A 15494-nucleotide genomic window follows, 5' to 3' on the forward strand; every position below is an offset into this window, starting at 1 on the left:
ACGACATTCTAATTTATTGAGATGCACCTGTATATATATAGAGAGAGAGAGAGAGAGAGAGAGAGAGAAAGAGAAAGAGAGAGAATTATTTCAGTAACACTTTAGTGTAGGGACTAATACTATTTGATTTTTAGCATGCATATTACTAGAATATTGGCTGTTTATTAGTACTTATAAAGCACATATTAATGTTCATTCAGAATTACCATATTTTAGATCCCTTAATGCTATTCCATACCTAAATTTACCAACTACCTTAATAAGCAACAAAGTAGGAGTTTATTGAGGCAAAGGTTGTAGTTAATAGATAGTTAATAGTGAGAATAGGACCTTAAAATAAAGTGTGACCATTATTAGTCATGTTCATTAGAATTAATATGTCTCGTGTACATGACTCAACTTAAAACCCTTAACCTGACTCTGCAAAAGTAGTCTAACTTCTAGCATGTAAGAGTCATCTAACTTCAGCTGAATGCTAAAAACCCATGAGTCACTAGCATCATATTTTCTGTCCGTTTACAACATGTATTACAGAGCCATAAAAGGACAAGGGTGACAGGAAAAAAGGATAATGTACTAAAATGTTACATTTATGACTGCTATAATTTAACAATCTGATAAGTGGAAATTTTGAGTGCTTGTATATTTAGATTTTAAAGCTCAGTCACAGAATTATCTAACAATGACACTTCTTTTTTTAAAGCGAAATGCTAATTTTAGTGGAATCTTAAAATTTCACCTTAGGAAAATTGCTGAGAAAAGGAAAAAACATGGAGATCTCTTTATAAGCTCGTTAAAAGAAGATGTTCAGTGACATGCTCAGGCTCCATGATGAGAACAGTTGAGAACCATTTATCTGTGTCTTATGATCAGGATAGGGAAATATTGGTAAGTACAGTGAAAATTAAGAATAATAAATAAATAAATAAATAAATAATTATCCCACACACAAGTGGGCAGCTTAGATAAGAATTTAAGAGCTTTTAATGTTGTGAAACTGTGGGCACCTGATCTCGTCTTTTCGAGATTTCATTGGATTATTGTCTGATTTGAATCTTTTAACTTTCTTTGGCTTTTCTGTAGCCCTGCCTTAAAGATAAAGAATACAACCTAAAGCAGGTAATTAACCTGCATACATCAGATAAGATAACATTTCACATGATTATATTTGTATCGTTATGTACTGTTTTGCCGCTCTACATTTTTACACACAGTACATGGTATATAAAATAAACTAACGTTCAATAAAAGGGCACATTCAATTTATCAAAAGTGACAGTAAAGACATTTATAGTGTTACAAAAGATTTCTATTTCAATTAAATGCTGTTCTTTTGAACTTTCTAATCAAGAATCCTGAAAAATGTATCACGGTTCCCACAAAAATAGCAGCTCAACTGTTTTCTGCATTGATAATAAGAAGATGTTAATAATAGGTTGTTAATAATAATAATGTTTCTTGAGCAAATCAGCATATTAGAATGATTTCTGAAGGATCTTGTGACACTGAAGACTGGAGTAATGATGCTGAAAATTCAGCTTTGCATCACAGAAATAAATTACATTTTAAAATATATTCAAATAGAAAAGTTATTTTAAATTGTAATAATATTTCACATTATTACTGTTTTTACTGTATTTTTGGATCAAAGACGTGCAGCCTTGGTAAGCATAAAAAAATACCATTCACGCAGCAGTAACTGTCCATGGGAAGCACACTGACCTGATCTCTGTGGATCTGGCAGGGCTTACGGTCTGAGGACTCGGGTTCATGCCGTCAACACTTGAGCTGATGCTCTGGTCTGGAGTGTGTGGAGGAAACTGAGCACTAGCACCCGAGCTTCTGTCTGGAAGATGGGGCAGAGGCCTGGAGACGGGATCACCGGAGGGAGCCGGTTGAGGAAAAGATCTCGGCACAGCCTCTGTCTTTATCTTCTTCACCTGAAAGACAGAAATCAAAAGAAAGATGAAGATAGAGGGACAGAAATGTAGATTCATTACAAGTTGGATGACGCCAGGAAACACCAACATGAAGATAGTTATGCAAAGCACAATAACAAGTAAAAGGTATTTATGAATAAGCTTAGTTCACATTTGTCTTACCTTTCTAACCGATAAAGGCTGTACATGTCGAAAGCCAGATGAATAAGTGTAAGAGGTAAAAAATCTCAGGCGCACAAGAGCCCAGTCAAATTCAGATCGATTCATTGCCACTTAATGATGCAAACGATAAACAGACCTTAAACCATTTGTATTTGCAAGACTGCAGCAAACCATGGCACCAGCACCCTGGGACCACAACTGTGTTTGGTCAGAAGAGGGTCTGAAATCTAAACTTTTCAGCATTGATTTGTGAATAACAGGCCGATATCTCACAGCAAAGTGGAAGAGATGACGAAATGTAACTCCCAAAGCAAATGAGATCAAAGTCACGTAACACAAAGACTACGACAGGATTAGATTGATCTTCAACGCACTTAGTCCTGAAGGCACAGACGGTCAGTAGGCAATGGCTTTGACTACGGTAAAGAGAACGCTATTGATCGCAGCCCACGTGGGACCCATTTAAGGCACAGTAATTAAGCGAGATCTGGACATCGATACGCTAATGTGTTAATGATGTAAACAGCACCGGAAAATCATTGTTTTATTGAGTTCTGCGTTAAACGCTTTCGACTGACTGTTTATAGAAGGGTCGAAGTGCTAACGTCATGCAAAAGCACAGGACGCTGTGGTGTGATCTTTCAAGATGTTAGACATAAATGAACAGGTTACCTAAATGTGAAAATTAGAAGTTACATTTCAGTCAGTTCGTCCCACAAACTTATCATATGGCTTTAGAAATTTTGGAATATAGTGCACAGAGAATAATAAAAATTTTGGCCCCACTACTCATGCACTTACACTATTGTTCAAATAATTGGGATGGGTAAGATCTGTTTATGTTTTTGTTGATGTTTTCTTCTGCTCACCAAAGCTGCATGTATTTGATCAAAAATACAGCAAAAACTGTAATATTGTGAAATATTATTACAATTTAAAATAACTGCTTTCTGTTGTAATATATTGTAAAATGTAATTTATTCTTGTGATAACAAAGCTGAATTTTCAGCATCATTACTCCAGTGTCACATGATCTTTCAGAAATCATTCTAATATGCTAATTTGGTGCTCAAAAACATTTCTTATTATTATCAATGTTGAAAACGGTTGTGCTGCTTAATTTTTTTTTTCTTTTGTGAAAACTATGATTTTTTTTAGGATTCTTTAATGAATAAAAAGTTTAAAAGAACAGCATTTATTTGAGTGGTGCATTTCTACTGGATTTGTTTGCCAACTTTAATAGAGTTTGTTTGTTTTTCCAAGGCTGTCCAGATCTAGAAGTTTCTTTGTCCTCACTTTTCATTAGTAGAAAGTCTTCCACTAACAAACCTGACTCCCTAGTTACATTTCAACAGAGACGTATAACACACTGAACAGTAAACAAAACCCTCAAAACAAATTATGCAAGCATAAATAGAGATGATAGCTACAACTGATACCCTCAAATATCAATGGTTGGTGTAGTGCTACTTTGCAACCAAAGATGCTGTTAATTTTTGTAAACACTTTGAACCTTCTAGATGCCCAAGGCCTTTCCAATGCAAAGTTCGATTAAAAGAAGGACAAATAAGGTCTCTGTAAACTTTGACCCACGTTCAATGAAGATTAATGATAAGCAACCCATTAACTTCATGATGACTCTGTGATTGCGTGTCAGTTATTGATCAGAACAATAGAAAAAACAAATCATAAGACTTAATGGCAAGTACAATCCTCCAAAACAAGGAAATGTTCAAGTTTCGAGAGATAACAACAAGTATTCCACTCATGCTATATAAAATAAGTCAATAAATAAAAGAAATGTACATCTCCTTTATCTGCTAAGGATTTGCAAAACAGTCAAGGTAACTTCTTCCAAACTTGTTAAACTACCACTCCAACGTAGATGTCAACAGATGTCCCGTGTATAAAGTTCTATTTGTTTATGCTGGTTTTCCCAAAACAAAATGCGGTAATCCGAGTGAGTCAGTTCAGCTAGCGCTACGTGTTCAAATGAAAGATTTCATTGACCCCTTACGTCACTGGAAAAGTCTCTGCTGTAGGAAGTGGTCTTATTTTTCATGAAAGTCACATCAAGTATTTTTTCCATCAGCAATTCTCCATCTGTTTACGACATCAGTTCGCCGATTAGACGATTCTCCCACAGGCCTTATCTGGCCAAACACGGTTTGATCAGCACCACATGTCTATGTAAACAGAGGACTTTCAATAGCTTTGGATTTCAAAGATAACACAAAAACACAGCATACGCCGTTGTGTGTTAAGACCTTCCTTGGCGGAGATATTTCGGGAAGGTGGAAGATGGGGAAAAATATTTCAGATTTATGAATGTGAAGACTCTTCCTTCCAGGAAGCCACAACGAGGATCTTAACTCAAATTACTTCTGTTTAATAGAATAAAGCTGGATGATAAATAAATCAGGCCCATAGAGAATTCAAACAACAAGCACGTGATTATACCATGATAATGACTATAATTGCACGTAACTATTGACACTGTAATCCATTTTATTGACTTGACTCAATAAGGTTCTCTCTACAAATGTCTATGATGAAGCAAGTCTCTAAAATAGATATTATAATACCTATATACAGAATATATAGCTAATGTTGGTTATTCTTACCGTCTTTTTATTTGGTGTCAGTATAGAGTTGTCTGGACTTGACTCCTTTTCTCTTGAATAATCTGTATTTTCAACTGGAGTGCATTGTGTGACCTAACAAAATGAAAATGATTAATCAAATGATTTCAACATACAATATATTACATTTAAAGTTGGGCATCTGAAAAAAAAAAAAGTCAATTGTATAAAACATTAAAGAGAGTTGTAGAAGTACATCACCGTTCAAAAGTATATTTAAAAAAAAAAAAAAAAATTTTAAGAAATAATACTTTTATTCAGCAAGAATGCATTAAATTGATCAAAAGTGACAGTAAAACATTGATACTGAAACAATTTCTATTTCAAATAAATGTTGTTCCTTTGAACTTTATCATGGTTTCCACAAAAAATATTAAGGAGTTTCCATAACTGATAATAAGAATAATAATAAATGTTTCTTGAGCAGCAAATCAGCATATTCTAATGATTTCTGAAGGATCAAGTGACACTGAAGTAATGATGCTGAAAATTCAGCTTTGATCACAGCAATAAATTAAATTTTAAAATATATTCAAATAAAAAGCAGTTGTTTTATGCAGCCTTGGTGAGTGTTAGAGACGTATTTTAAAAATAATAAAAAAATCTTACTGACCCCAAACTTTTGAACAGTAGTGAACTTGGAAAAATTTGTGCGCAGAGGGCAAGTAGTACCTTCATACAAGGTTTTTCAATCTACAGAAACAATATTATTGTTATCAAAACATCATGTCAGTCATTTAAGTGGGTCATGGTTCATACTGCTTCATAGAGAGAACATACACAAACATGAGACCCAGCCCGTCTCCAGCAGACACGTAAACACTACACCGTGCAGTTCTGAGCGCGTACACATGACCACCGTCATATGCAACTGACATCATTCAATTGAGAGGGAAAATTCAATTTACAGAAAACAGAACTCTCATTCTTTGTGCATTTTCCCATCCGGCATGTATGAGTAATTTCTGAAAATCTGCGAAAACTCAATTACAATATGCCTGCTCGTGCAATTTATCAAGAGAGTAAATACATGACTAAGCGACTTTATATATTTATTGACTTAGTGTTTATCAAGAGGTGTACTTGGCATGAGCTACTGTAGATCTGTTCTTCATCTTTCAGTCAATGTTGTTCCTCAGTGCATGAGCAAACACATCCTGTAGTCCACAAAAACACCTTTTGTGTTCCTCAGGGGTGTAACTTTAATACCCATCGGAAAGATAAATACATCACTAGCCGGGGCCTTTAACGGGAATTAAGGTCACAAGAATCTGATCCAAAGTCAGCATGATGTAAATACCAAGAGGTTTAATCGAGTTTTATGTCCCAGGCTCATCTGCAGTAAATATCTTCAAGTGCTGAAAAAAAAGCTATCCAAATGATTGCATTACTGGACTTAAAGGAATAGTTCACCCCAAAATTATAATTTGCCAAAAATGGTCACCCTCAGACCATCCAAGATGTGGATGAGTTTGTATCTTCATCACATCAGATTTGGAGAAATTTAGCATCACTTACTCACCACTGGATCCTCTGCAGTGAATGGGTGCCGTCAGAATGAGCGTTTAAACAGCTGATAAAAACATCATAGTAATCCACAAGTAACCCACACCACTCCAGTCCATCGATTAACATACAGTGAAGTGAAAAGCTGCATGTTTCTAAGAAAGAAGAATTCATTATTAAGATGTTTTTCACTTCAGATCATTGTTTCTGGCTATAATACATGTGCTCTATCCACAATATTGCTTCCTCCAGTGAAAAAGTAATCTGGTCTGAATCAGGAGAGAAATATGCTCAGATTAAGCTATGTTTACCAGCCAAAACAGCTTTAAAGGGGTCATATGATGTTGCTAAAAAGAACATTATTTTGTGTATTTGGTGTAATGAAATGTGTTTATGCGGTTTAAGGTTCAAAAAACACATTATTTTCCACATACTGTACATTTTTGTTTCTCCTTTATGCCCTGCCTTTCTGAAACACGTCGATTTTTACAAAGCTCATCGGCCTGAAAAGCTAACACTCCAAAGGGAAAGGAAAACTTGAAATTGCATCATATGACCCCTTTAAAAAATATGCTGGTGGATTTTCATGTGAGAGGACAACAGAGGATGGAGTTTTTTTTTATTGGAGTAAGCCTTATTATGGATTATGGACTCATATTTTGGCCAGAAGTGACATTTTGAAGTTAAAAAAGTTTTAATGATGGATTTGTTTATTACAAATATGCAGCTTTGATCTTAACTGATGGACTGGAGTGGTGTGGATTACTTGTGAATTATTGTGATGCTTTTATCAGCTGTTTGGACTCTCATTCTGACGGCACCCATTCACTGCAGAGGATTCATTGGTGAGCAAGTGATGCAATGCTAAATTCTCCAAATCTGTTCTGATGAAGAGAAAAAAAACTCATCTGCATTTTGGATGGCCTGGGGGTGAATACATTTTCAACAAATTTTCATTTTTGGCTCAACTATTACTTTAAAAAATAGCCTTTGACTGACTTAAGATCTGCATCATTTGGATTAAACTCAAAGCTGAGTCTTGTGATTGTACCTTTCACCTCAGGGCGAGAAGTGTTATTGGACTGCTGGTGTTTTTGAAGTGCTATGTCACTGGAATTTGACATGGACTGTGGAAACAAACCCACACTGAGTCTGTGTACCGTAACAGGTTGATAATACAGGCATACACACATCTACGAATACACACACATATACCTGTACCTTCATCTTCTTGACATGTGGAGCGTGTGCCTTAGGAACAGGAGTGAAAGGTGACGTCTCTGTGCTTTCAGTGTTTGTGTTGGCCTCCTGGGAACAAAACAATACACTCAGGGATTCACATGAGATCACCTGAACCCACTGACTACAGCAACAAAGCATCAGTGCACATGACTGATGCATTCAGAAGACAACACAATTTCATGTGACAACTGAAACTAACGAGCAAATGCAGAAAAGCAGATGTTGTTGATGGTGGCATAAGAGAGATTGCACGATGACGTCTTGAAGTTTTGGCGAGTCGGTGCAAACAGCAACAAAGCAAGGTCAGGGAGACACAGTGTCTATGCATGTGACCACTAGGCTGAAGAAGGAGAAAGTGGCATGTTTTGGGTTGTGAAGGATGTGTTTCCATACATGGGTATGATTTTCTCAGTTGGACTGCACTTTTGAAGGCATTTGATGTACTGAGTTACGTCTTAAAACAATTCAGAAGTTCAAATTTAACTAAATAAATGAAGCGGTTGGGGAAATGTTGCAAGCCAAATTCAAACTTGCATTGCTCAAATGAACACCATGGGCCCTAACATAAACGTGGTGCAATGCGGCGCCAGGCGCGACGCAAGTGTTTTTTGCTAGTTTCAGCTCGACGCAGTTGTTATTTTCACGTCCTGCGCCACGTTGTTTAAATAGCAAATGCATTTGCGCCCATTTGTGCGCCCATGGGCGTGCTGGTCTGAAAACAAGGTGTGTTCAGGCGCATTGCTATTTTGAGGCAACTGAAATAGACTGCACCATTGACCAACAAAAACCTGGTCTAAAGTCTTGCGCAATATTTTTTTTTTGTTATTTAAAGAGTGAAAAATTAAAGGATTAAAATGTAAAAGATTATTATTGTGTACATAAATATAAAAATGCCTACATGTCATAATGGATAGTCTTTGCATGTATCAGAATTACGCACAAGACTCTGATTGGTTTATGGCACGTTACGCCCCAAAACACACCCATTACTCATTAAGAGAATAGGGACAACCCTTTTAGACCATGCGCCGGGCGCGTCGACCATTTTTCCCGTCCTTAAACTAGCAAAAGTGGATTCGGACACGCCTTAAGCGCAATTGCGCCGTGCGCTTTAGACCATGCGCTTAGATCGTTAAAATAGGGCACCATGACTTTTTGGACCAGTGTTGTTAGTCTTAACTAAAACTAAAAATTCTAAAAATATTTACAGTAATTGAAATGAATGAAATGTTACCAGAAATAAAATTTAATAGAAAAAAAATCGTACTTAAAATTTTTATTTTAGTTAGTTGCGAAAGCCTAAGTCATTCATTCATTCGTCTAACTTTTGTTTAGGTGAAGTACTATTACTAATACTAAAACGGAAATGAAAATTAATTTTAAAAAAAGACAAAAAAAAAACGACTAAAACACACAACAAAATGACTAAAACAACAAAATGTAAAAGGCAAAGAGAAAATATAAGAACACTAATATAGTACAGTAATGATACTAACACTGGCTTGGACCCCAATTTTAGTGTGTTTGCATTTACTAATATTATATTGCTCCATTTCAAACAGTATTCTGTTCCCTTGCACCGAACAATTATAATTATTATTCTTAATTTGAAAAATAATTCAAAATCTTAATAAATACTAAGATAGTAAAGTAAGGATACTAAAACAACACTGGTTTAGACCCCAATTTTAGTTTGTTTGCGTGTACTAAAATGAAATGCCTCCATTTCAATTACTATTCTGTTGCACTGAACAATTATATTTATTATTCTTAAATTATTTTGTCTATGGCATATTAGATGGCTGCCTGGTCTAAAGTCTTGCGCAATATTTTTTTTTTGTTATTTAAAGAGTGAAAAATTAAAGGATTAAAATGTAAAAGATTATTATTGTGTACATAAATATAAAAATGCCTACATGTCATAATGGATAGTCTTTGCATGTATCAGAATTACGCACAAGACTCTGATTGGTTTATGGCACGTTACGCCCCAAAACACACCCATTACTCATTAAGAGAATAGGGACAACCCTTTTAGACCATGCGCCGGGCGCGTCGACCATTTTTCCCGTCCTTAAACTAGCAAAAGTGGATTCGGACACGCCTTAAGCGCAATTGCGCCGTGCGCTTTAAACCATGCGCTTAGATCGTTAAAATAGGGCACCATGACTTTTTGGACCAGTGTTGTTAGTCTTAACTAAAACTAAAAATTCTAAAAATATTTACAGTAATTGAAATGAATGAAATGTTACCAGAAATAAAATTTAATAGAAAAAAAATCGTACTTAAAATTTTTATTTTAGTTAGTTGCGAAAGCAACATTTCTAACTTTTGTTTAGGTGAAGTACTATTACTAATACTAAAACGGAAATGAAAATTAATTTTAAAAAAAGACAAAAAAAAAACGACTAAAACACACAACAAAATGACTAAAACAACAAAATGTAAAAGGCAAAGAGAAAATATAAGAACACTAATATAGTACAGTAATGATACTAACACTGGCTTGGACCCCAATTTTAGTGTGTTTGCATTTACTAATATTATATTGCTCCATTTCAAACAGTATTCTGTTCCCTTGCACCGAACAATTATAATTATTATTCTTAATTTGAAAAATAATTCAAAATCTTAATAAATACTAAGATAGTAAAGTAAGGATACTAAAACAACACTGGTTTAGACCCCAATTTTAGTTTGTTTGCGTGTACTAAAATGAAATGCCTCCATTTCAATTACTATTCTGTTGCACTGAACAATTATATTTATTATTCTTAAATTATTTAGTCTATGGCATATTAGATGGCTGCCAACCGAAGGCAAGTGAAGTGGCAGTTCAATGGGAGTTAATATGTTTTGTCACTCACACTCACTTTGACCATGATGAGGTTTGAAGGTTTTTCTTCGATCTGTCTTCTCTCCACCACAGGCTTAAAGATGGCGCTGCAGTTCTGGATCAGCTTGGCCATAATGTTGTTACAGATATTCTGCTCCCGTATACCGTCAAAACCAGATGACACTCTACAGAACACACACACACACACACACATGCTGTAAAATCAAAGATCAAGTGTTGCCACATTAAATGATAAAACCAGGAACAACATTACCCCTTTTTTTTTTAGCCCTTTTCAGTAATAAATAATAAGCAATGATATATCACAATCAGTGTTGGGGGTAACGCATTACAATAACGCAAGTTACGTAATCAGATTACTTTTTTTAAGTAACTAGTAAAGTAACGCATTACTTTTTAATTTAGAAGGAAATATCTGAGTTTCTTTTTCAAACAAGCAACTCCAGTTACTTTTTTCCCCCATGTATTGACTGACAGCTCTTGTGTTGCCATATTGAGAGAAATCGGGAGTAAGTGCAGAGGCGTTGTGTGCGCTGTGTGAATGTGATGCTTACTGTAGTTCTACACTAAATATGAACAGATTCAGTATTCCTCAAAATGAATAAAAACAGTCAAAGGCAAACACAGAATATTATACAAACCTGCAACAATTAAATATGTTAAATAAGACAAATATCATTTATGTATTTAATCCCATTTATTAACCAATGTCTTGGCTGCTGACCTTCGATGATCCAGTTCAACCATACTAAGCAAAAATGACACATTTGTGTTTCATTTTTGTTATTGCTGAATAGTGAACTTTCTTCTCCTGCGTCATATTCTTCATGCAATGTGTTTGAGCTGCGCCCTCTACTGTACAGACGTGAATTTACATTTCCTTCAGCCTGAGGCTCATTCATTTCTTGTTGTGAAAGGGCTTTTACATTTGTAAAATAAGAACTTTTTATATTAAAAACAAACAAATAAGCCCAGCCCAGATTTAAAAAGTAATGCAAAAGTAACGTAACGCAGTACTTTCCATAAAAATTAACTAAGTAACGTAATTAGTTACTTTTTTAGGGAGTAACGCAGTATTGTAATGCAATACTTTTAAAAGTAACTTTCCCCAACACTGATCACAATCAATCGAGCAAAATAATGCAATAAAAATAAATATTTATTAATAAATTAAATTAAATTAATCAAGCAATATGAATGATTAAAAATAAATATTTTACAAAATGAAAATGCAATAAACAACAAAAATAAATCAAGAATAAAACAACTAAATAAAATCTGATAGATTTTTCATTAAATTGTGAAAACAAACATTGTCATTATGGGATCAAGGTAACATTTTAGAGTCAAATTCAATTTGCTGTCACCTAGGCATAAGGTAAAAATATATATATATATATATATATTCTCTGAGGCCACACTGAGATACTATCCCATGATAGAGAGTCATAAAATGTACAGTAAATGCTGCTACTGCATGGGGTCACCAAGTGCTCGTCTGACAGCTGTATTTGTGGTTTAATTATTCCCGACAAAGAGAACATGCTGTACAGAGAAAAAGAGAGGTATGTGCCTAAAACAGGCAACAGTTTTGTCACTTCCACCTCACTGAGCTGAGGTAACACACATCTTGTATGCACAGACACTGAGGTGTCAAATGCACATGTTGTGGTCACAGGGATTCCCTGAAACTGAGAGCTGATATATTATTAGGGGTTGCGTTCATCTTGCAACAGTTGGTAACTTGCTTACAAGTCACTTTAAGAAGGAACAAATAAAACCATATTTAAAATGCATTGATGTAAAAATCAAATAACTTGTATTTTTGTGAAATCACATTACTTTATGTTTAGCCTCCTAAACTACACTGAAAATATTGAAGGGTGTTGGCTTAAATCTGGATATATAGTTAGTTAGTCACATCTGTATGCTTTGCGTTGTGGGTAGATGGGATCTCTAATAATCTTGGGCTGTTTTTTCTCAGAGCTATTCACTTGTGAATAATCAGCCGGATTGCTTCTGTGCCTGAAAATAACAACCAAGTGATTTATGAGCACAGAAAGTATGTTAGTGATATTTGTGTTAGCGCTGAGTCTGACATCGAGTAAAGAATTCCATCTGGACTTTGGCCCCCTCTATTGGAGTCCAAAGCCTGGATAGCTAGACATAAGACCGCCAAAACTTGCACAAAACATGCATTTCAAAACATTATTTTAATATTACAATGACAATTTAAACCATCAAGATTTTAGGTTAAAATTTATAGGATTCTATCAATGAAAAAGAAAATCATGCTTTGGTAAATCATAATTATGACACAAAATGCTGAAATTAATGAGATAAAAATGTCAGAATTATAAGATAAAAAGTCAAAATTATGACATACAACTGTAAGTCATAATTAAAAGATAAAAATGGCAAATTTGTGACAAAAAGTCACAAATATAACACTAGTCAACATTTTTTTGTCATAATTTTGACTTTGACTTATGCCACAATTATGACTTGTTTAAAAAAAAAAGAAAAAAGAAAAAAAGTGAAATTACTAGACAAAATTATATGGATTATATATTTTTGCAACAAGGAAAATAGGTCACACATTAATTCTCACTATTAACTAATTTTTAACTGTGACTTCTGTCTCAATTCACTCCTAATTTGCTGCTTATTAACAGTTAGTACGGTAGTTGTTAAGTTTAGGTATCGGGTAGGATTAAGGGCTCTAAAATATGATCACACAGAATAAGGCATTAAATATGTGCTATATAAGTACTAATAAACAGTCAACATACTAGTAATAATCATGCTAATAAGCAACTAGTTAAAAGTGAGAATTGGTCCCTAAAGTATTGGTGAAAAATATCATGCTTTTTTATATTTAAATAGGCCTGTGATAAGACAAATGAATATTTTATATAATGTCTCAATTAATATGAAGTCATAAAAATTGCATAAGAAGTTACAGTACACCCTGGGCAAACAGATTAATTCATCACTGCGCAGGCACTGAAACTATTCTCTACTAACTATGCTGAGTGTGTCTTGGAGACATGAGTGCCGATCACTCTGCAATACAGCCAATGAGAAGCAAGACTGAGAACATGACACCCAGAACACATAACATGCAGTTTTTGGCAATGAGCAGATGAAACATAATTCAGACAGCTTGCAGATACAAGCGCAACTCAAGGTAAAACATTTAGAGATTTCTGCAATTAACTTAAAAAAATAAATACACTGCAGCAAAAGTGAACTTAGATGTAAAGTTAAAGATGATATGATGGGTATCAGATTATGGATCAGTTGATATAATTGATGGAAGAGATAAACATTTCATTGGCTTGTTTGCGTTGAATTGTGTGACTGTGACTTACTGGAAGACGTTGGGCCCGAACACTGTGGCCAGGTTGGTGGCGGTCATGCGGTTATGAGCCTGTTCCTGTTCCACCTGGGACAGGAAGTGACATAAGTAATGCAGGAGACTGTAGTGGATATCTGGCAGCTGGAGTAGGAGCTCACGCAGGTCCTTACAGAAGTCACCCTCACTGGATTCTGACAGAACAACATAGAAATACAATGAATGACTTAATATGTCAAACAGGAAGATATGAATATAATTAAAATACAAAAGAAATGTGTCCAGTCAAGCAGTAAAGTTAGAATCTTCTGAACAAAGAAGAAACTGTCAAAGAAACTGAAAATATGTGACACAAATTCCAATACATATGAATTGTATAATTAAATAATTTTTAAAAATATGATCAATCATTAATATTTACAGTAATAATAATAATACATTTTAATTAATAATATTGTTATTGTTATATATTTTCTATTTTGGCTTGTTGTCACATAAAACAGTTACGTCAAACTAACTACATCATTTGCTAAACTATAATAAATACTTTGCCGTAATAAAAATTAAATTAGTAATAACTAATAATAAAAAAACATAATTATTAATCAATTTACATTATTACAAATAATAAATATTTTCATAATATTTGTAATTTTTAAGTTTTTGTAATATATTTTCTATTTTAGCTAGTTGTCACATTGAAACGGCTACAAAACAGTAACAGTTACTGGGGAAAACTCGGAAAACAGGAAGTGGCAACAAGGAAGTATCGAAGTGGCGATATATATATATATATATATATATATATACACACATTTGATCAACACAATCTAAATTTATTAAAATGTTAAATAAAAAATATTCATATTAAATATTCAAAAAGTCTTTTTTTTTTCAATTTCAATAACAACAAAAATTTAAAAATATTCATATTTTAATAAATTAATACTAATCACAATTGATTATTTTTTTCATGTTCTCAGTTTGAAATCAAATCCAAGAGTTCATCTTAAATTACTGTGCAACTCTACAGTATCTGCATGAACACAAAACCTTCCCAATACAAATATGTCTGTTTTAATCCTTGTTTTCTGGCATCTGAGATGCACCATCTGCGCAGGATATAGTGTCTCGCACATGCCACAAAGAGAGGGAGACTGGGACACCAACTGAAAACTGCAGCAAACAATTCTGTCCAGAAACAGCTCACGTAATTCCTTCAGGAATTCTTTTTTGGGAAGTCTTAATATGAAACTGCGGTGCTTATTGGTGCACCGCTGATCTCTGACACCAAGACCACATTAATCAAGCAAAGTCTCCTCTCTGCACATTGCAGAGGTCAGTGAAGTATGATACAGCTGCAAATTCAATATTGTTCTAATTTTAATGGACCCAATGGGCGTGAGCCAGTAAAATAATGCCATTTATTAAAGCTCTATCTAATCTTTTATACCATTCAGAAGCCAAACTTCCGCCAAGAGCTCTTCAGCCAGTGTGAAAACACAGAGCATGATTTAAAGCACTGACTGTGTGATATAGACTAGTCTACACTAAACTCTACTACAGAAGGCCGCTCTGCTCAGTCATTATCCTGACTATGACTCATGAGCTTAAGACAGAACCATAACCTTCACACAAATAATTTCAGTTGATCAATAGCTTAACAGATTTGACTGGCACTAAACTGCTGACCTACTTTGCTATTATGAATTAAACACGTATAATGTTAATGTAAATAAATATTGTTATATATATATATATATATATATATATATATATATATATAT

At 34.3% G+C, this 15494-nt stretch overlaps 1 protein-coding gene across 5 annotated transcripts in view; it reads right to left on the reverse strand.

Annotated features, from left to right (window-relative positions):
- Positions 1–15494, reverse strand: part of LOC107757018 (protein FAM13A-like) — a 49123-nt gene that overhangs the window by 26647 nt on the left and 6982 nt on the right. For 4 of the 5 annotated variants that reach the window (XM_016574355.1, XM_016574353.1, XM_016574356.1 and 1 more), the window contains exons 3-7: positions 13724–13901; positions 10366–10513; positions 7472–7558; positions 4727–4819; positions 1723–1940 (exon numbers count right to left, since the gene is read on the reverse strand). In XM_016574355.1, the coding sequence (XP_016429841.1) occupies positions 1723–1940; positions 4727–4819; positions 7472–7558; positions 10366–10513; positions 13724–13901 (724 nt within the window). Of the gene's footprint in view, positions 1–1722; positions 1941–4726; positions 4820–7471; positions 7559–10359; positions 10514–13723; positions 13902–15494 lie in introns of all 5 variants that reach the window. The other variant, XM_016574354.1, reaches the window with a different exon arrangement.

The sequence above is a fragment of the Sinocyclocheilus rhinocerous genome, unplaced genomic scaffold (assembly GCF_001515625.1).
Source record: "Sinocyclocheilus rhinocerous isolate Xijiao unplaced genomic scaffold, SAMN03320098_v1.1 scaffold953, whole genome shotgun sequence".
Taxonomy (NCBI): domain Eukaryota; kingdom Metazoa; phylum Chordata; class Actinopteri; order Cypriniformes; family Cyprinidae; genus Sinocyclocheilus; species Sinocyclocheilus rhinocerous.